The sequence below is a fragment of the Argiope bruennichi genome, chromosome 11, assembly GCF_947563725.1.
Source record: "Argiope bruennichi chromosome 11, qqArgBrue1.1, whole genome shotgun sequence".
Classification (NCBI taxonomy): domain Eukaryota; kingdom Metazoa; phylum Arthropoda; class Arachnida; order Araneae; family Araneidae; genus Argiope; species Argiope bruennichi.
Window position 1 is genome coordinate 9,539,789 of NC_079161.1, and position 21,413 is coordinate 9,561,201.

General features: G+C 35.1%; 2 protein-coding genes across 2 annotated transcripts; both read right to left on the reverse strand.

The window, feature by feature from the left end:
* Positions 1–325: 325 nt before the first annotated feature.
* On the reverse strand, positions 326–17,179 carry LOC129957409 (uncharacterized). Its single transcript, XM_056069716.1, has 6 exons — positions 17,010–17,179; positions 14,336–14,378; positions 8,783–9,073; positions 6,270–6,329; positions 2,574–2,771; positions 326–653 (listed from the first exon to the last, which is right to left on the reverse strand). Exons 1-6 carry the CDS (start codon positions 17,040–17,042, stop codon positions 424–426), a joined length of 855 nt encoding a protein of 284 aa, XP_055925691.1. The 5' UTR covers positions 17,043–17,179; the 3' UTR covers positions 326–423.
* Positions 17,180–20,084: 2,905 nt separating this feature from the next.
* LOC129957316 (degenerin mec-10-like) lies at positions 20,085–21,209 on the reverse strand. The gene has a single exon (XM_056069585.1). The coding sequence runs from the start codon at positions 21,207–21,209 to the stop codon at positions 20,085–20,087; it is 1,125 nt and encodes a 374-aa protein (XP_055925560.1).
* Between the last annotated feature and the right edge of the window lie 204 nt (positions 21,210–21,413).

Sequence of the window (21,413 nt, forward strand, 5' to 3'; positions counted from 1 at the left end):
TTTTTATTTCTGAAAAAGCAAGAACGATGTTTTAAGTAAAGTCCCTAATACTGAAGTAAAGTTTTTTTTACAGTTTAATCAAATTAAAAAGGCAAATTTAGTAAATATTTCGAATCTAGATATTTTTCTCAGCCCTTCAAATACATAGCACTCATCATATGGAAGTTGAACTCTAATTATCAGTCAGCTTCCCAAATAATAAAGGAGTTTTGGCATCCTGAACATAGTAATTAAAAATTCGCATATATCGGGAAATAAAGTGACGAGCGATTGCAAAAAATTGAACGTACTCAAATTTTAAAAATAATGTTTAATTGTAGTCAACTATACAGTCTTAAAAATAAAACAATGGTCATTTAAAACATAAAAAATCTTTGGTGGCAAAAGTGTCGAAGCACAAATTTGGCATTTCTTCCTTTTCTCTCATATGGCTTCTTCCATCCTTTCTAGGTAGCAGCTGGCGGCCAGAGGGTCCGAGCAGACGACACCAGATGCTAGACTTCGATAATTAGGGAAATAGAGCAGGACTACAAGAAACATGGAGCCAAAAGCCGCAATAAACTTGTAGTAGGTATAGTCGTAGAATACCTTGCTGCAATAGTTGATGGTCGAGGGCTCGAAGCTAAACGACAGCTTACTGAAGAGATAGATTTCTGGAAGGATTAAAATGTACGTATCTGTCACAAATAAACTAACCAGTATACATTACAAATACACCGTCTATTACACTAATCAGTAGGAAATATTAAATACTCATAAAACTGTAAGTGATATAATTATGCATGTAATGATTTAATTAGAAGAAACAAAAAATCAAATCTTAAATTTCCTTGATTGACCGTTCTACATAAAGTGGCGATCCAAATTAAACGTGGAATTTTTACCTTTCGTTTGGAAAACTAGAATGTGCACCATACACACACTATCTACCAATAAGTAATTGGACACCTGTAAGTACCAATAAGTAATTGGACACCTGTAAGTACCAATAAGTAATAAGCAAGTATTGGCTACCAATTAGTAATTGGACACAAATTATCCATATTCAATAGTTGGTAGAGCCTCCACCTGAGGAAATGACAGCCCTAACCCTCCGGGGCACCAGTGTTTGGAGAATGAAATAGTGGCATTTTCTTCCACTAGGCTTGGAGAAGACAAGAAAGTTCTTTCGCCGATTTTGGGCGACCCCTTCATTCAGCGATCCAACTCATCCTTGAGGTTTTCTATAGGATTCAAGTCTGAACTCCTGACAGGCCAGTCCAATCGGCTTACGCTATTGTCTTTATACCAACCCATGGTGGACATCGCAGCATCAAGTGGTGTTGTCACTCGGAAACGTTCCAGGATGACAAGAGTTAATAAATAAAAGTTGTGTAATCGTCAAGCTTTAAACATCGTTTTAATATCTTTAAAATAATTATGAACTTGTATAAAAAAAATATGGAGCACTTACAATAAATTTTAAAAGCGCGAGACATCAGTGGACAATTTATGCTGTTTAAAGTGATTTTGCAATATTAATGTTTTAGTGCATGAAAATTTCATTTTATCTTTGTTATTTCCAGTTATTAATTTCAGAATACGGCCACGGGCAAGCCACTAGTGATTGAAGAAGTCGAGATACAATTCAAGCATATAACTATATTTTACTATCAAAAGTATATATTATTATATTCACATAATATGCAATGTATTATTATGATTCCTTTTGGACCCGACGGATTTAGCGTGGACTAGACTCGTTTATACGATGGTTCTATGGTGGAATCGGATCTCGAACCTGAAACCCTTCGGTCCAAATGCTGAGAACTTACCACCAGGCGACCGCGGTCGTCGCACGGACTGAACTTTCAGATTTAATTACCAATTTAGATCCTCATTATATTCATTTATATTCGTTAGCAAATGGATGCTACTTTTCCTTCAACAGTTTCAATCGTTAGAGCCGGACGATTGAAGTCCGGCTCTAACGATAAAAGTTGAAGTATGTCTCTTGTGAATATTCAGTACTTTCATCAGTGACGTGTTTCTTTGGTGAGCATGCGCAGTAACATTCCGGTCCCCTTCCTCCATTTACTTCTTTTCATACGCATGGTTTCAATATTAATAGAAGATATATTTCTATAAGAATGTAACAAGTGATTTCCAGTCGAAATTTTTTTTACGAGTCTAAAATTTAAACAAACTAATGTTGTTTTGTTTTATTTACAAAATAGTGCATCAATTTCCTTGCAAATAAATTCCCTGTATGTTGTATTTTTATAACAACTTTTTTTAATTAAAAGCTAAAAATATACATTTGCAATTAGAAGAATACATTTGTAATTAAATTTTAAGAAAATGTTTATTCCTTAATTTAATTTCCAACTGAAAAATGATCAACATTTTAATTAAAAAACAATTTAAGTTATTCATTTTTATTAATTAGTTATCAAATTATTCAAAATTAAAAATTAGGAATTAAAGTCAGCAAATCAAGCACCTGCTTGCAATGCATCAGTAGTGATGATTTAACATATTACAGTAAATCAGTAAAATTGGCATTTTCAATATTGTAATAAAGAGTAACTCACCAAGTTCCAACATAACCGAGACCAATACAGAAAATAATAAGATTAAGAGTCTCTGTTGCCCGTCGCAGGGTCTGTCATCCGGATGGCACCATTGGATGGCCATCCACTGACCGATCAGCAGTATGCCAAACACCCCCGTTAACATGGCAAGGACGGAGAGACTGGGAGAAGCTGGACAGCTGTCGACATATTCCATTCCTGAAATCGAAGACGCCCAGTTTGAAATCTCATTGCAATGACGAGACTAACTCGCACTTTTATGCGGGTGCTTTAAAATCAGTGTGTAGCATTTATCGGCATTTTTACTTTCTCGCATACCAAGTATAGAGAAAATATAGAAATCCTGTAAAAATTGGAACTCGTGATGGACGAATCCCCACATTCGAGACCTACTCCGAGTTCCAAAACATACTTTTGCAAAATTTCCGTCTGTCTGTGACAAAGGTAACTCAAAAACGCTTTTAACTTGACGGATGAAATTGGGTGTATAGGCTCAAATCAAGTTTGTACATTCTATCAAATTTAGAAAAATCCATTCAGAGGAAGTCTGTCTAACCGGCTGTTCGAATACAAGTTTGTACGATAAATACAAAACAAAGAAGCTATATAGATAAGATTCGGTACAGAAATTTAACATATTTAATATAGACTTCCAATAGATTTTGAGCGATTGGAGTTCTGGATTTTATTGGCACAAGAGCCATGATTTTGGCTATGCTGCGCCAAACTGTATTTTTCAGAATTAAAATATAAAATTTCAGTTATAAAAACAATATGAAAACTTTTGAGAGAGAGATGAAAACTTAAATATGTGGATAAAAACCTATCTATTTCAAAAATGCAAAAATTTGAACATGTGGTGTCTTATCAAGTAAGAAAGGTAATGGAGTGTTCGTATTTTGAAAGAACTGCAAACGTTGAGCATTGAAATTTGGACATTCTGACAATATATGTTGGACAGACATTTGACAGTCACACTGGGAACATAGAGGTGGTTGTTCACCTAGTAACAAGGTGTACTAGGTTCCCTCAATTTTGAAGGAATTGAGGGAACTTTGAAGTTGTAAACCCATAAAAAATTTCGTATAAAATGGATAATGCTCAGCATTCTGAATTAGAAGCTTCTGATTTTGAGCGAAATTCAATAAGGAGTTCCATTTATCGGTCTGTACTTTCAAAAACATGTAAAACAATTAGTCAATAATACAACAATACAATGATTTAAATATATCAAAAATGGTACACGATCTTGCAACTGCAATTATAGTTTTGATTCAAATTTTTGTTTCAATCGATTGGAGAAAACGCGTTTCAAAAATTCGATTTTCGGATAATACTATTAACTGCATACCAGGGATTCATCGCCAAAATGGCAGCCAAGGATCACGACAGATTCGGTAAAAATGCTAAACTCACGCCAATTGTTAATATTTTGCAACTATTAAACGCCAATGGCATGCAAAGCGTTCACTGGAATAGAAGCCTCATTAGTAAGTAAAGGAGAAAGTAGGGGGAAACCATTCCTTTTGGTTGGATTAAAGCAGTACTATTGATACTAATACCATTATTCTGAAATCGCAATTTTAATTATATTTATAATGTAACATTCTCCGTTTCCCAGTATTGATAAGACATTTACAGCCAGCTGTGTCACCGCTGTTACTTACTAAACTCCTCGAGATAGCCAGATAGGGGATCTTTTCACCTGGGTGGTCTCGCATCTGTTCATTAGCGACTACAGTGAAAGACCACATGTGGAATTCCTCGTCCAAGAGATATTGATAGTACCTTCAAAGAGAAAGGGTTGTCCAAATATCTGGAGGCTAGATGTTTCTCTTTGTGAAAAGACCACTGGCGCCGCTGAGAGAGCATATGGCTGAACCCCGATTGGCCGAAAGAGAGCTCAAATGACCCATGTAAATTAAGAGGCGGAGATTGTCGCCGAAATAAAGTGCGGAGAGTTTTTTTTTTAGGAAAGAAGAAACGAATTGTAGGCGGATTGTTGGACTACGCCCACGATTTCGGATTCCGAGAAAAAAAGGAGTTTCAAGAAAGCCTTCGACTTTGACTGTTGTATCTCCTACTACAGATGTAAATAACTATTTATTTAACCAAGAGTAGAACAAATTGTTCTTTGTGTGTATATATATAGGGCTGTAAAATAAAGAATTGTCTGGAAATTCTGCTTCATTATTTAATCAGTCTAGATCTAGACAATACAATACAACAATATTCAGTTTCTAAAGTATATTTAATTTTGTCTACTCTTTTGTCCTTTCCAAAATTACATCCAAGAATTGGAGGTCAGAGAAATTTTTTTTTATCAATATAAGTTTCTCTTTATAAAAAAAAACTTCACTTTCATTTTTTTATAGCTGAAATACTTCACAAAACATTGAATTATAAAAGCTTGTCGTCGCGTTTTCGAATTGACTACCAGTTTTAATCTTATTCAAAAGGCCAAAAAGCAATTTCATATGGATTACGAGATAAAATCCTTTATGAAATCAATTCTTAAAAAATAAAATTTAAAAGTTTATTAAAAAATTTAAATTTTTCAATTTCAATTTAGTTATCGATATATTTTAATTTAGTATACGAAACGGACATCGTCCTCATCATTTGATTACCGCTCAAAATGCTCAACTTATTTTAAAATGATACTTTCATATAGCTCAATTTCAGGTTTCAAGCAACACAGAAACTCCTGTGTTTTTATATTAAAACTCTACAGCGCATCACTCTAGCGCCACATCAACGATCAATAGTTTAGTATACGAAAAAAAAATCCAATATGCTAGCACATTAAGAAATTAACTGTAATCATTTCCAAAATTCTATGATTACAAACATTAAACTTTATAAGATAAACCCGATATACCAATAAGTAGCTCGAGTCTAGACGAGCCAAGAGACCAAATTTCAAGAAAATTGTGAGAGATTGGAAGAGATCTTGCCTTACAATCAAAAAGAACAAGGAAACATTAATTTAGCTCCCCCCCCCAAAGCTTCAGATTGCTCCTAGATAGGTTCAATGAATCCTGGAGAGTTGCGATTTAATTCAACACCTGCAAGGTCTCGATTACTTTAAATTAGCACTTTTCGTGGAAAAATTTGATTCAGTGTAGAAACAATTGCTTGTTTATAGCGCAATTTAGTGCTAACGGGCTGTTCCCGTTTCTTGGAGAAAAGTTTATATTTAACTTTCAAATACAGATATCAATGCGTTTTCTTGAGTATTATTCTTCTAGTGTAATTTTTAGATGTTATTCTTTCTTATTCTTCGAAGCATATTTTTGACTAAATCGCACCACTGAGTCTGAATTTCGTCGAAGTTGCGAAACAAACTTAAGGGAAAGAAGGCGTGGTAGAGTATTAATACAAAAATAGGCGTCTTTTCGTTGCCTGAAACCTGAAATTGAGCTATATGAAAGTATCATTTTAAAATAAGTTGAGCATCAAATGACAAGGACGATGTCCCTAACGTCTGTAAGACTCCAATGTCATTGACAATATTTCAATATCAGGTTACCGCTGCCTATCACGCAGGAATCAAGTGATTTAAGCCCACATCAACACAAAATTCCAATGTTATACCATTTCATGTGCACATTTGATGAAAAATATAGCAAGTTGCATACATAGTTGATATTTATTGAAAGAATTTCATTTTATATAGCAAATGCAATTACTTACCCATCACTGTTGCCGAAAAAGATAGCAACATCAACAAGATCTGGAGGATGTAGATGAGTTCTAGAAAATAAAATGGCAATAGTTTAGTAATTGTAAACGAAATCCCCCCCCCAATCTAAATAACGTAACCGTTCTTGTACTTCTTTATTACCCATGAATGGTTTCAAAACGATTTGATAGCATATACATAGTTATATAAATCGTTTTTGCAAAATGTTTCATCTTTTGAAATGCATTATTCCGATAATTATAATCAGGATATTACACGATCACAAGAATTATATAAGATCGAAAAAAGGCGAATATATTTGAAAGAGCAAAAAGGAAATTTACTAACTTATCCATTTTCTCTGATGTGTTGCCCACAATTGAGAACTTTTAATCTTTTGTAGTTTTTTTTAAAATTTAGTTACCTTAACGTTTCGTTTTTAAAGCAACACAAGGGCTATTTTGGGGTAGACCTCGTAATTCTGAACTCGGTCAGATAACGAGGACGATACCCGAGCTGGCACCAGCCGATCCAAATTTCCACACCACACCAGCGGGAGGACGTTTGGCCCCGACAAATTTAACGTGCACCAGACCCGCTTACACGACGGTTCTTCGGTGAAATCGGTTTCGAATCTGGAACCTTCCGGTCCCGAACATGAGACTATTATTAGGCCACCACGACCCGCACTTGCCTGCGATTCATATTTATAATTAGTTAACAACTATCCACATCTCAGAAATATTAATGGGTGGTGCTGGACCTTAATATCATTTATTGCATAGGAATCTACGGGCGCAAATGTTGGGATAAAGTTCAAACGCAGGAAATGAGATGTAAAAGGAATGAGAAAAGGTATTAATGGAATGGAAAAGGAATGCATGTTTCTGAGGCGCGATGAATGAATCAAGGCCATCACGATCTATCCAATATAGATTTTTATGTTGATATTTGAAGAATCGTGTTTATGCGAATCGAAAGATTTTTGTTGTTCGAATACCTGTAACTACTGCACACAAAATGCCTAACATCTTTCAACATGTGCGTCAATCACTTCACAGAAGCTAGCATGCATCACTATAGGTGGACTTAATTTTGAACTGATGGTGCAGATGTCCCACTTGTCAAGACGCTGTCCAATGCTTTAGCTTTTTATTTCATCTCTAATTTTATGTGTTCGCGCCTCGCCTCCTCATTTGCGCCCCTATGTTTCTATACAATATGTGAATGTCCAAGAACAGATTCGTAAATTTTGCATCAGGAATTTGGGATCACCCTGTAGTTAGATGACGCATCTCTTGATTGCTATATAGAAGGTCATGATCCAGTTCACAGGTGTAAACCAGGACAGCGAATGTGTTAGGATGGCAGGCAAGTTTATCATACGATGTCTGGATGATGAATCAACGTCATCCATCTACTTCAAAACAGTCTTACTCCAGACGACATACAATAAAAACAGTAATATCAGCGATCAAAGACTCAAGAAATGCATCCCTTTCAGCTTGGCTGAAACAAGAAACCCGATCTCTTGGTACGTTGAATGTCTATCTAAGATTCTGCATTGATCCCTCAGAGGGACTCGAGAATTTCTCCATTTTGATCTGGAATTCACTGCAAAAAAGCAAACTGAACATGAAGATCTTAGATAGCTCTCTGTACCAATAGAAATTATTGGTTGCATTCCTAAAGATGCAGTGCATGTCTATACTTATGGTAGTCGTACAGAAGATCGTACTGGCAGCGGTATTTATATTAGCCCCCCACACACACACACACCTTGGGACTACAATAAAGCAATGCAAGCCTGATACTTGCCGTCTTCAGGATTGAGTTAATTGCGAATAATGTAGAACTTGATGCTATCGTATAATGATCGTGATTTTGGGAAAGACGGATTTTATTGGACAGTCGCAGAACACTACAACCTCTTAGTGGCTGGTACTCTGCAAACGATCGTATCTATTCTGCTCAAACTGAGAAAGAGCTCTCAGAACCACGACGTCCATCTCCAATGAATCTCATTACATGTAAACATTAGTGGTAATGAGGTCGCAGATAGATTTTCCAAAGAGGGTAGTGAGAATGAAACGGCCACTGGTTCTCCGCTTAATTATTAAGAACTATATCCGAATGAAAGATCTAAACTCGGTTTAATATGGTGTATTCCACCTGCACACCAATAGTACACGGAAACATCCCCTGGCAATCTGCTAGAAATCAAATGTTACCGTGGACCCCCAGACTGCTCTGGCTAGACTAAAAAGTGGCCACCTTAAGTGTCTTTCCTTTAAAAGTAGTAAAAAAATCCACCCTACTTTTGAAATGTGACCACCCAGCTTCACCGGATCACACGCTGAGTTACATCGGACTTTCTAAGGGGGACTTAATATCCGATCCCCTTAGTCTAGATTTTTTGGCAGTCAAAAACCAACTTCAGCTGATCCGACATATTTCAGATCTTTTGAGGATAAACAACAACAACAGCAGTAATAAATTTTACCAACAAAAGAAGTTTACTTACTAGATTTTCTGACTTTTACAGCAAAGTTCTTGTAACGCTTGAACAAGTCAAAGCAACGTGAACCGCTTCCACCTGTACGCCGCCCAGACTCTCTACCATTTGATAGCTCGTCGGAGTCTCTATAAACTTCCGTAGAGGTGAAGGATCTCATGATGGCTTTGTATGTTTTTAATGGCTTTCTAATTGTCTCCCTCTTGAAAAGGGGATCGTACTCTGAAGGTTCCAGGATCGCTGGACAAGACGTATGATGATCTAAACATGCATTGTCCTCTATGCCTTCAGTTGAAGACCCTGTCAATTTCAAAATTGTGTGTCAGATAGTTTCATTTCACATAGAGTCAGATAGTTTCACATTTCATCTTAACCCTTTCCATTCGAATGGTGCCTCTCACTCCCCATTCAAGACGGGGCATTTTGATGTTTTATTTATTTTTTAATTTTGATAGTTAAAAACGCCTTCAGAATGTTAAAAAGATGTCGAATTTCTTTGAAAAATAAGTCTACAAGTCGATTCAATTATGTATATTTTTCAGAGGAATAAACAAATCTTTGTATTAGGTGAATAATTATGCTTCGAATTGCTTTCCAGAAGGCAAAGGGTTAATATGATGTTATTGGACTGAAAACAATGTACGAAATCGCAGATTTCAATAACGCTACAGTTTATAAAATAATCCCTATTTTCCGAAATAAAGTATTCATTTGGCACTTCCGTCTGTCTCATTTGGTATAAATGCCAGACATGATCATAATGCGACGACTGATTATTCTTTTACCCATAGTGTAATGAAGTTTTAAAACTCATTATAACTGCTCAACTTAAATCTGATGATTCGATAAATATCGCGTATTAATGCAAAAACGTTCGATTGAATATTGACTCAAAATTGTCGTTTAAAGTTGCTGCTTGCGCTCTAAAGTCAGTGCGTGGTTAAGAAGATTTTTGTGTTCATTTAAATTATTTTATATTCAAGATTCCATCTATGGTGCATGCTACCCTTGATATTTCAATCCGACATGGGTCTCAAAAAGGTGCGATTTGCTCCAAGTCTTGTTAAGGTAGTATTACATTTCCATATAGAGGCGTTATTGGAACCTGCAGCTTTAAGGGCCTTGCATCAAACGTCATCAGAGGCCGGCAATATCTTTTGAGAAAATCCTTTGCCCTGGAGGCCGTTTTCGCGCAGACGGACCAGCAACTCGAAACGTTTTGTAGCGCTCTTACCTCTAACTTAAAATGATGACAAACACACAATTCAGTGTATAAGAATTTTTAAAGTGACACTTTATTAATATTTAAACTTACAAGCGATGTTTTAAATGTAAGCCGAGTCTTTAAAAGAAAAAGTTAACGCCGCGCATCGAGCTTCCGCGCCAAAGTGGCGAGTTAATTTGTGAGAACTTTATGTAAATTCACTAAATAAAGCAACTTGTGCCAACATACACTTAAAAGAACAAATCTACAACAATAACGTCCACATTTAGTAGAACAAATATAATATTTTCCCCTTTCGTATAATAATTTTAACCCTTTTAATGCCGGACCAATTTGACGAACTGACTAGGGTTTGGGAAGAAGCTCATTTAAAAAATGTTAGCAAAATTAAAAAGAAATGTTACAAAATAACGAAAGAATAATTGTATTTCAATACTTCTAGAAAAATAAAATGCTCTCGCCTAGGTGACGATATATCGTCATTGTCATTTTTTGAAAGTGTTGCTAAACAACGATGTATCGTCGTTTCGACTCTAAAAGGATTAAAGACAATAATCTAAAATCAATGACGCAGCAATGAAATAAAGCCAATAGCAATATCATACGTGTTGCTATTGGTATCATGTGTTTATGCTCATCTATCGAACAGCGTGTGTACTTCAGAGGTAGCATCACACACGTTGTGCGACAGGACACCAATAGATGTTCATTTGGGAACCGAAACGATACCGAAGCAGCACTCCTCGCTGTTGATTGAAAATTAGAAACGTTTCATCCAACGAATTTAGTGTGCAATAAGCTAGTGTAAACAGAAGACATTTGATGAAATCAAATTACGAATTTCAATCTCTACACAGCTATGCTGTCACTATACCAATGTCCCTAATCGCAACGAAATTGCATTTTCCACATTCATCTTTCTTTCAGCATGAAAAAGGAAACTCCATCTGCAGCAACAAGAGTTATCGAGAATGATTAATCCCTTCGCATAAAATGACGAATCTGATTCGGGCATCGAATTATGAGTTTTTAATCTGCAATTAAATGAACTTACTGTTATGGAACTTCCTCCACTCATTCCGTAAAGTCAACGAGCTCGATTGTAGTGGGTGTATGCTGCAACACACACAATTATCAGGCCTCAATAGCAAATAACGTTTATCAAAACGAAAACAAATACACAGATCACAAAACACAGCCGAGACGTACACAAGCAATATACAGCATCCCACAAGTAGCACTACCACAGCGCAATCTAATAACACAGCACACAAGGAGGCCAGACAGAATTCAGCAGGGTATCTACGTAACTAATTTCTACGGTCTCTCCAAACGCCGGCAATTCTATACTTCACTTAAGTACTTCATCACTTTAGCTGTATCCAACTGCCGATTCACTACTACACGACTGGCTACTCTTCACACGAGTCGATGCTGCTTCTATAATATAAAAACCCCGATTCGACACATCTCAATTCATCAATCGCTTGAGCTTCACTCAATGCTTACGCTTCGCTGGACTGATCCAACTAGTTCGCCTTTGACTCTATACGGTTCTACTACTAAATTACTGTCTACAATTTGGATCGACGGCCTTTTATAATTTCCGGAGCAAGGCAGAGAAGTTCTGGAACAGTTAAGCGTATCTCAGCTCCTTCTGCTTCAATCGCCAAAATTCTTGAAGACTAATATCCATTTTGTCTCCAAATGGCAACCGAGCTTGTCACCATGTCGGGAGGTCACTGCTCCAGCATCCGATCAGTATCCAATAGATTGATTGTAAAACGGTCTTTCCTGCGATGGAACTAATCTTGCTAGGAAACATTACGAATTCGTAACAATAAAAGCAACAAATTCATAATGCAAAAATGCTTTAATATTTCAAATGCCCTTATATTATTATAGGATTAAAATAGTAAATCTCAAAAAGGATGAGCCATGCATTGGAAAGTTAAGCAAATTCTCAGATCAAGAGGTCGATATTTATCCGACGTCATCGCGAAGACAAAGTACAGTTTACGTCCGCTGGAAGAGAAGAGTTGCGAAATCTACGATTGTCACACGAGGCAAGACAAACGAAGCTGTCTAGAGAATTTTAGACAATGCAAGGCTCCGATTCTTTCCTTCCTTCCTCTACTTACCCCCTGAAGGGCAACTCGTCATTGAGGACGAGAAGCTTCCATTGGCTTTGATCTCCACCTTGATGTGTACAGAACAAGATTGGGGTCTGGCTCCTCCCATCGATGACGCGACATATTTTCCAAGGAAAGGGTTGTAGCGTGGCCGGTGGCCACTTTTCCACGCCGTTTTCATTTGAATTTAGATATTTTATCGACTTTTATTCTTTATATAAGCAGATTTATGTAACAAATCCCGATGAACTGACAAAACTTCTCATTACTGATCCCTTTTGTGACAGTTGATTTCAATACTTCACAAAACAGAAAAACAAAATTAAGATTCAAATTTAAATAAAATAATAGAAGCACTGGATTTTAATTACGGACAAAAATATTGCCTTATAAACATAATACAAAGTTTCTAAAAAGATAATATTTTAACATTTAATTCAATTCAAGCCTTGAGTAAATTAAATTACAGCCTAATATTTATATTCTAAGAAATTATAAATTTATATAAATATCAGAGCCTTAATGTTGCGGAGCCCTAAAAATGATTAATTATTTGATATTTCCTACACTACGATATCTGCATTTTGAGCAGGCGACCACTGACCAATCATTTGATTATCGTAATTTCCTAATCCAACCAATGCATATAACATGACGCAGGATACTAAATAAAAAATGCTTATAAAGTGTGGATTTTGAAATAACTCGTGTATTTAAATTGCACGTCTTGGAATAAATTGAGAGAAGCAAGATGCTAATTACTTTCTCATACAGGAAGAACACAAAAACAGTATTGTATCGACACAAAATTAGATATTTCAGAATCTACGTGTCAGATCTCCCTGAATCCGAACCACATTTTTGGAATTGCATCTATCCGTTTGAATACCAACTAAAAAACGCTTTGAGGTAGATGAATGAAATTTGGTATATGGTCTGAACACTTAATCTGAATATTTCTATCAAATTTTGAACGAAACCCATACGAAAAAAGCCTTTCCTGCGATCTGAGTACAAGCGAGCACAACTATATAATGTAGGTGACTGGATAGATGCAATTCGGTACACCAGTTAAGCATCTGAAATATTGATGCGTATTACATTTAAAATCAACATTGTCAAGGGGTTGATCGTTTGTCAGTCCGTACTTTTGCATGCATTAATCATAATAATTCGAAAAACCAATGAGTTAAATGAAACCGAGTACGTGTTCTGGCGATTACAATTGCCGTCCTTTCTTTGAATGTTGGTTTCAGTCAGCCAAAAAACATCAGAAATGCATATTCTATTTCCTGGCTAATGCGCATTAACAGCTTGAAGGTGATTAATCGCCAAACATCTCATGCTCGATCAAGTCGAAACGCGAATTCCTACCAAAAATCCATAATTGTGTAACCACTGTTCGCCATTGCCGTACAATTAATACAGTTTTCTTTACCATACAATGAAAAATTCTCCTGTATGAAATTAAAAATTGTATCACTCATGATCTTTGACCGAGGTCCATAATTTTATGCTGGGGGGGGGCATTTATTAGAGTGTAATAGAAAATTTCGGGGAGACCACCCCGCTGTTTTCAAATTCTTATTTCTATATTTTAAGAAATGTTTTTTGGAATAATTTAAGAAAAAATGAATTTGGTATTATTTTCTTAGTTTTTATAAATTTTGAAATACAGCGAAATTAAGTTCAACTATTCTTTTGTAATTATCTTATTTAATACCTTCCGAACTCAACCCAATCAAAGCTCCTTTCAAAATGAAACTTTTTTTTCCCAATTTAGATTGAAATGCGCAGATAAAAGATGTTCAAATACGTTCAAACACTATTCTCAACCTAATTCACCTTTGCTTCCCAATAAGTTCAATTCAGTTATATTGACGTCTCGTTTTAAAGCAACACTAGGGCTATTTGGGGACGAACCTTGCAATTTTAAACCGCGTTCAGATGACGAGGACGACACCCGAGCTGGTAGCCCCCTCCCCTTCTACCTTCCGTTCCACACCAGCGAGAGGACTTGCTTCTAATAAATCTTCATTCTTAAAATACACTTTTTGACTAAGCGACATGGGCACATAATTGAACATTTTTTAGAAATGCAGACATTGATCAATATTTTAGAAAAAATATGTCTCTTCTGGTTTTGTTTTTAAGCGAGTCATTGCTAGATGAATCCTTTTTGTAAAAACTGAGTTGTTGACTTACCTGGATTCAAAGTTGAGTCATTTGAAGCTCCCTTAGTAAATTCCTGGAAAAAAAAACGATTCATTTGATTCAGATTATTATAAACAAGTTTATAGTAATATAAGGATATTAATCAATATTTTAGACAAAGAATAGATTTAAATGATTAGTAACCAAGATATTATGAAACATCTACTGAACAGACTTCATTTACCTCTTTGTCATTCGAGTACTTCATGTTCTCTTCAGGTTACCGAGTCCAAGGTGATTTTGCAAGATATAGTAAAAGAGAAACCAAGTGTTGTAATATGAATCCGGAACACTCCATCATTACATGAAGGCTTACTTAGGGGACTCAAAGTAAGGTTAAGACTAACTTTAATAAGACCTCTTCTAGCAATCTGACAAAAATAATCCCTTTTCTCAAATCTCCAAGCAATATGTCCACGAAAACATCTAAAACAGCTTAAAATGTAACGATTTTTCTCCAGCTTCAAATTAAATGTTTACTAACATGAATAATTTTATCATTTTTTCGCATACAAGAAGTTACCAAAAAATGAGCAGGTTCTAGTTTGTAGGTAACAATGGTTTGGGAGGCGAATTACCTTCATTACATAACTGGACAAACTACTTCTGAATAGATTGAGACTATCATTAGCCACGACCCAAAGATTCGGACATCAATCTCCATAGATGTCCAAACTTCCATCTTTTATATTCTCCGAGATGTCAAAACGGCACAAGGGCAAATTGGTTCATCCCCCGACTAAAACAAGAACAGCCAGGATGATTAACTGGTTAATCGACTACTTACGAAACTGGAAGCACAAAGCCCTCATAATGGGTGTCTGAGTAGATTGGTAATTGAGATTTAACAGTACAAGATCCAAATATGACTACACTGTGCCAAACAGATAGGGGGAGGGTGTAGAATACTAGCTTCGTGCTATAATACTAAGTGCAATTCGCGAATCCCTTTGTTCACATTTTCCCGTACTGTCCATAGTGGTTCAGCGATTCAATTAATTGCATTGCGTATCCCCCCCCCTCTCCTCTTTAGTACACAGCAATCATTGTTTAAAGTATCCCAATTACAATTTAATTATCCCAATTAAATTATACCCATCAATTATCCCAATTACCAATAACTGCTGGTAGTTGCACGACTTTAATTTGTTAACGAACTAAATGCATCGACTATATTTCAAGCTGTCTTTTACCTATCAATTGGTTCGCCGGGATCAAAGGTTGCTAACAAGTTCAATTTAATGTTTTGCTTAATTTAGCAACGGTTGTTTCCTTGCGAAATATCTTTAACCAATTAACTGCTTTTAACGAGTGTACTCGTCATGGAAAAAGTACATTTTGCGTTATGACGCGTTTATTCGTCAGGAGTAACAAGTATTGACAATTTGCAGTTTGAATTACAATTTTAGTAAAAACATATTTGTAAATTTCTAGACGTTTAGAATATTTTGAGGCCAACTCGAAATGAAAGAATCAAATAAACGATTATTATACGCTGTAATATGCTCTGCTCAATATCGTTCTCTAACAGTAAATTAAATTGATAAATTTACGTTACTTCTCGTTCATATGCAAAAAAAGTGTATTTTAGTTAAAGTATATAAATAAATGTGATTATTGAAATAAAAACATAAAAGTCATTTCATTACAGCATAATTTCATATTGCATACACTCAATTGGACGAGTATACTTGTCATCACTGAATTTTTGCGATACATTGCTAAATTTATATGCGCATTTTCCGAAGATGTCGGAACAGTTCACTGGTTAAATTTCAAATTTGCATCCATATTAGAGGCCTTACACCGTTCCATACATTTCCCTAATTATCTGTCATTTCATTTAAAACTCTAGTATTAATAATTTGCAGTTGCTTTAGTTTGGTTTAATGGCGCAAAAGCCACATTTAACCACGCTGCAAATGCTTTAATTTGCAAATGAAAGTGACTGAACTTTCAATTATTAAGATATGATGCACGAGGTTAAAAAACGTCAAAATAGAACAGTTCAATATTCAACTCTTCGCATACATTGACAAGTCCGACTCGTGCATCGAATTGCTGAGTTTTTAGTTTTAAATCTACAATAAATTGAAAACTAGTTTAAAATGAAAAAAAATCAATTTAAATTCATTTACCTAAATCTTTATGTTATTTTAGAAATTAAAATAAATGTCCGAAATAGGGTGTGTCATCCAAGTAGGAAATTAAGTAATCATTTTTCAGGGGTCGTTGAGTTTAATTTGTAAGTAAAAGGAAAGGGATGTAAAATTTTAAGTGTTTGAATCAGCACGTTGTTATTTACATATTAAATTAAAAGTAGTTTTCTTAAATATAAATAATAATTTAGTGTCTTATGAAAATGGATGCATATACTCCGTGCTGCCTGTTTTAATATTAAACAATAAGAAAATTTGATTTAATGCCTCGTATTAGTGTACCGTACATATCCTAATTAGATGTCTTAGTTACGTACTAAGTAAAGCGAAATTAACACTATTGTGAAGCTTTATGCAAGAGTGCAGTTTATATAAAATGTTTTTATAGTAAGGGAATAAAATCAAATTTCCCAATGTGACATATTTTATAATACATGCATTTCAATGTTAAAGTACTGAAATGAAAAACTTAGCTTATCTATTCGCAGAAATCAATCAAAATATACCTCCTGAATCCCAGAATCTTTATTAGAATCCATATCTAAACTGTTATGGAGTCGGAGAAAAGGATAAAAACAGAAATACAAACGGTCTTCCCGCGGTATTTTAAAAACTCAAAGAATTTAGAATACTCGTTCCTTATATCATAATGCCGGGTTTACATTTGGCCAGTTATAAGACGGCCAGTAGATAACGCATGCACAGAAAGGTACTGATTTATGTTTGCCACAAATTCATAAGATAGATTCAGGCATTCCAGAGTTGGCTATAAATTGCCGTTTTGGCGTCCCTGAATATCTCTTTTAAATTGCCTATTGTATTAAAATGATGGATATTTACACAAAGAAACATGGTAAAATTAAAAAAAAGAAAGGTCAGCATACGTAAATTTGGAAAACTATAGATAAGAAATGGCAAATAACATGAAAGGAAAAACGCAACCTCGCATCTAAAAAAAAACTCCGAATTCTACACAATTCTACAGTAAGCAAAAGATACAATAAAGCAGCTTGTTGTTTCCCATTGGGGCAATTACTTGCCATCAATCGAACAGCATTTTTCAACCTTTCTACGGATGCACTGCCTACTGGCCTTCTTATAACTCTTAAGTATAAACCTGGCATTAGTGCGAAAAGAGAAACATCATTTGATTGGTGCAAAACTTGATTTCTGTTGTGATGTCATATTGCTGTCAATTTTATTGATTCATAACGCCAGGCACGGCTTAAGGCTTGTTTACATAGGGCCAGTAATTACTCACAATAGGTGTCTGTTGTTCCAGTATCAACACTTTAACAGAATTCCCACGAGGCCAACTATTGCGCTCCTGTAGGAAGGCACGCCTACTTCAAGAAGAACACGTGACCGCAATGGGACAATGGCAAGTAATTGTCCCAATGAGACAACCATTTGTCATTGTACCAGTTGGGATCACGTGATTTTCCTGAGGTAGGCGTGACCTTCTACTGCGCGCAATAGTTGGCCTCTTGTGAACATTATTTTTAGGAAATGTTGTTGTTTGAGCGATTGTAGATTATTGTTCCGACGAACGCCCTTTTTCTTTCTTTCCCCTTTCTGCGCATTCGTAGAAGGGGGAATTCGTACACTGCTCTGAAAAGTGAATTCTTGGTGCTGAAGAAATGAATTTTAATAACTAACCCTACAATTCATCGTGTAGCCATTTAGCAACATGCTTTTATTTCCACTTATAAGCTTCACATGACTGATCTAAAAGGCAACAATGAGTGTTTGGAAATTCTTTTTTAAATGATTATTGATAAACATATGTATAAACGACAATAAACGACAAAAGCAATTCTAGAAAAGATTTCAACTGGAAACTTGGAAAAAAATACCAAGATCAATACTATTCATATAAAAATAACAATTTGTTATATAAATAGTTCTACCATTATAAATTCTATCAGTATATATATATATATATTGCATTGTAAAAAATATATTGATAAAAAAACTGAATTTTATTTTTATTACAGAGTTGTTATAATGGGATTTATATCAGTTATATCACTTGGATATTGTTCAATTCAAAATTCAACCGTTTGGCACATTTTTATTATTTTTTATTTCACGAAAAAGATAATTAAAACATTTTAATAATTTCCCTAAATTATATGCAGCAATTCAAAACACACATTTTTTGATAAAAAAAAATATATATATATAATATTATGCATTACAGGGTTAACATGATATTTCTTTTTATTGTATCAACTTGTGTGAGATTTTTTTAAAAAAAATTTTGAAGAAAAAATTTCAAATACTTTTTCCAAGTCATTATTATCTGTATTTAGATATAATGTGCTAATACAAATGGATTAAAAATGAGTAAATTTCAAACTGTGGTAAAAGTTAATTAGCTGAAGAATGATACATTATGTAATCTTTATTTTGCGACTTCATTTATTGGGGCCGCAGTAACCTGGTGTTAAGGTCTTCGGAACCGGAAGTTTCCAGGTTCGAGACCCGATTCCATCTAAAAGCCCTTGTGTAAGCGGGTCTGATACGAGTTAAATCCGTCAGGATCAAACGTCCTTTCTCTGGTATGGTGCGAAAGTTTGAAAAGGGAGGTGCCAGTTCAAGTGTCATCATCTTCATCTGACTGTAGCTCAAAGTGGCGCTAGTGTTGCTTTAAAATAAGACTTTAATATAACTATTCTAATCTAATATCCGTTTATTGTGGGTTGTTGGAAGATTTTGCAATGAGGTGAAACAGTACCCAGAATTTCTCATAATTCTATTTTGCAAAATGTAGGTGAGTCAAGGATGCTGGTGACTTTAATATAGAAAATAACAGTTTTAACCGGAAAATGGTTTGAACAGAAGGAATTAATTATAAAATTAGTCCAGCAAAACGATTCGAACATTTTCAAGTATCAATTACTTTAGTAAGCAAATAATAATTCTTGTTACATAGAGGGTGCAGCTATTGATATTTGTTTCGTGTTTTATGAGTGGGTAATTAAATGGGGGTTATTTTACCCATAAAAATACATTTATACGAATGAAGTTTATGGAGTTCTTTTCATATATATTTCAGACTTTTGAATACTTATCGATACTTATAAAAGGTTTCTATTTGAAACGATTGCATTTAGCAATACAGATTGCACAAAGATTTTTTTTTTTTTTTGCATATTAAAAATTAATTAAATTGCATTGAATTGAATTGAAAATTAATGCATTCTTTCAAATTTATTGATTTTTAAAATAAATATCTACTAGTTTTTCCTATGTTATTACATAGCCAATGCAGCAAGTAGTCTAACATCCATTTACATTATCATCTGCGATTCTTTCATTCGTCTTATGCATCAGTAAGGAAATATATATATATGCACCTGCATATATTTAAGATAGTTAACTTTTTAATAAAAAATTTATAATTGATGCACGAAATATAATTCTACCTTCATTCACATTGAAGTTTTCGATGACGATATTTTGATTGACCCAATATGTCACCCTAAGAGGTGTACGCATTTATTCTTTAGTTTTAAGTACCTAAACACCATGATGTTACGCCAAATGAGAAACAGATATAACTAAACTAAAAACTCTCAATGACTCAGTTGATGTTTTAAATATATCTTTTTTAGAAAAAGGGTCATTTTTTCGAATACTTGGAAAACTGCCGCCATCGAGATTCCTAACCACAATGCTAATTCATTTCCTATAAAACTTAGGAACGACCAATCTTCCCACCTCGGTAACTGTTGGTACACCCTTATCTGCAAACTCGAATAAAAAATCTTCAATCGTACATTTTCTTCTTTATAATCTCGAAATGGATCAATATCCTTGCATCTGTTAATATCCAAAAACAGCGTTTCCTCCCTCAATTTGGATCTCGACAACACTCCATTGTACTGAACTGAAAGGCACGGAAGCGGACAACCACATGTTGATCTCGAAAGAGACATGGTGTTGAGAACTTCGTTCAAACAGCATACTTCTGTCTCATTTATCAGGCTACAAGGCTTCAGATCTTCAAGAACTGACAGAGTTGGGTCAACACAGCCGCACTCTTCGAAATTTTGTTTTTGGATGCAAGCACGTATGCAGCTGTTTTTACTACGCTTGAAAGAAACCGAATCTTCCCCTTTGTAGTGGAGACATTCATCCTTGTAGGGAGCTGGCAGCCTATGAACATCCGTTTCCTTCAAAGCTATGGACGTTTCATATCCAGGACTGACAGCAAATCCTGCTTCTTCGGGATTGGGGATCTCGTCTGGATGATGAATGACTACTTTTGCGCCGTATGTCTCCGAAGTCGGAAGATAGTAGATGCTCTCCAGTTTCAAGTTTAACGTCAGCCCACTGTCAGGGCCGGTTCGCGAAATGAGAAGAGGTTCTTCTGATCTACGATTAAATGCTATGCAGTTTCCGTAACGGAAGTTTTGAAAGAAACCGAAATGGCTTTTAGAACAAGTTTTGCCCTCGTAAAAACAATCTTTCAATAAATCACGCGTTTGATGTCCTCTCTCAAAACGCTGTTTTTGACTCATTTGGTTATACTCGAGTAAAAACAATTTCATGTCATTGTGTTTTCTATAAGATGTTTCATTGTTGACCATTTTTCCACATTCACCAATAGACCCAAATTCCGATATCAGAAGTGGAGTTCCGATCAGAGTGTCGTTATTATTAATCCTCGGGCGTTCTGGGAACGTAAAACAATCCATTCTTTTTAATCGATTTAAATTGCAGATACTTACGGCTGGAAATTCTAGTTTTTCATTTTGACTTATTCTCAAACTCATGACAGTCGGATATTCCCAATACAGACGGGAAAATCTATGTATTGAGTATGCGCTTCCAATGATGCATCCCATCCATATCAAAAATCTGGAAATCTTACCAAAGATTGAAACGGAATCATTTGTCTC